The 1,281-nt window shown below is 46.9% G+C and overlaps 1 protein-coding gene across 1 annotated transcript; it reads left to right on the forward strand.

Moving 5' to 3' along the window:
- Nucleotides 1-253: 253 nt before the first annotated feature.
- Nucleotides 254-721, forward strand: LOC146829128 (myb-related transcription factor, partner of profilin-like). The gene has a single exon (XM_085606431.1). The coding sequence runs from the start codon at nt 254-256 to the stop codon at nt 719-721; it is 468 nt and encodes a 155-aa protein (XP_085462557.1).
- Nucleotides 722-1,281: the final 560 nt, after the last annotated feature.

Here is a 1,281-nt window from a genome sequence, read left to right on the forward strand (position 1 = left end):
GCACTCCATTGCAAAAGAATCCAAGCCATGAACGCGTCATATTTACAACACAGCGCACATATGGCATAAGAATCTGTGTGTGTCAAAAAAATGATGTATTGGTGTGCGCCATGTCGTAACGAAATCTGAAGCTTCTGCTGCCAGAGGGATGCAGGGCTGACTTACATCACTTTTGAGTATGGAATGCATCAAGAAAGTAAAAAACATGGACACATCAGGGGAAAAAGAATGACACACTACAGAAAAGGCAGCCATGGAGCAGAAAGCAGAGTGCAGGCAGCAGAAGCATAAACAACAACCCCAGTACCAGCCAGGATGTCCAAGCAGACTCCTGGGGAAGTCCAACGTCAGTGAGGAGGAGAATGACATCTTGATCTCGGAGGTGACAGAGCACCAACATCAGCTCTTTGTCACCTCCAAATTGCAACTAGGAAGGAAAGAGGCCATTTGGCAGTCTATTGTGGAGAAGATCAACAGTATGGGGCAATCAAAGAGGACAGTCATTTACTGCAAGAAGCGCTGGCATGATTATAAGCGGTGGACAAAGGAGAAACTGGCCAATAAACTAAAGATAGCAATGCAGACTGGAGGAGGGAGCCCAGCTTCCTTGGGGGAGTTGGATGCCTTGGAGGAGCAGTTCGTAGCTGTCATCGGAGACGAGGTGGTGGCTGGAGTACCAGGATACGACAATGCAGCACATGAGGAACATTATAAATATTAAAAAGAGGTAATATGGGAAAAAAAGGTCGTATTGTGTAGTGCACCCAGCTATATTCGAGCGCTCCACTGTGCTGTGTGCAGTGCAAAGGGCAGAAATCTGGATCATGTCCCGTTAAATGGTTCAGAAATGTCACTCACACTGCCCAGTTAAATGTTGCACAGCTCTGTCCAGCTCCATCATTCTTCTCCCATTCCATGGGTGAAGGGCAGCACCAGTCCTGCTCCAACTTTGTATAGTGGCACGGGTAATTGATTGCACAAATGGGGGGCTTGTATACTACAATTTGATGCAAGTCTTTTTATACTGCATGTCAATTTGCTGCACTGCCCTGTGTCAAAAGAAAAGGGCAAGAATGCACCATATCTATGAGATATGGGTGCATTCCATTCCTCTCACACTGTGCTGGTGCACAAATGGCAATGCAGGCACCCTTGCAACATGGTGCAAGGGGTCCTGTGTTGAGGTCAAGTTGTAATTGTGCAGGAAGGGGCACCTTCCTTCACAAAAACAACTGTTAGTCCACCATTGGGTAGGCATAGGCTTTTGGTGCATTCCCAACT

Source organism: Triturus cristatus, chromosome 5_2, assembly GCF_964204655.1.
Source record: "Triturus cristatus chromosome 5_2, aTriCri1.1, whole genome shotgun sequence".
Taxonomy (NCBI): domain Eukaryota; kingdom Metazoa; phylum Chordata; class Amphibia; order Caudata; family Salamandridae; genus Triturus; species Triturus cristatus.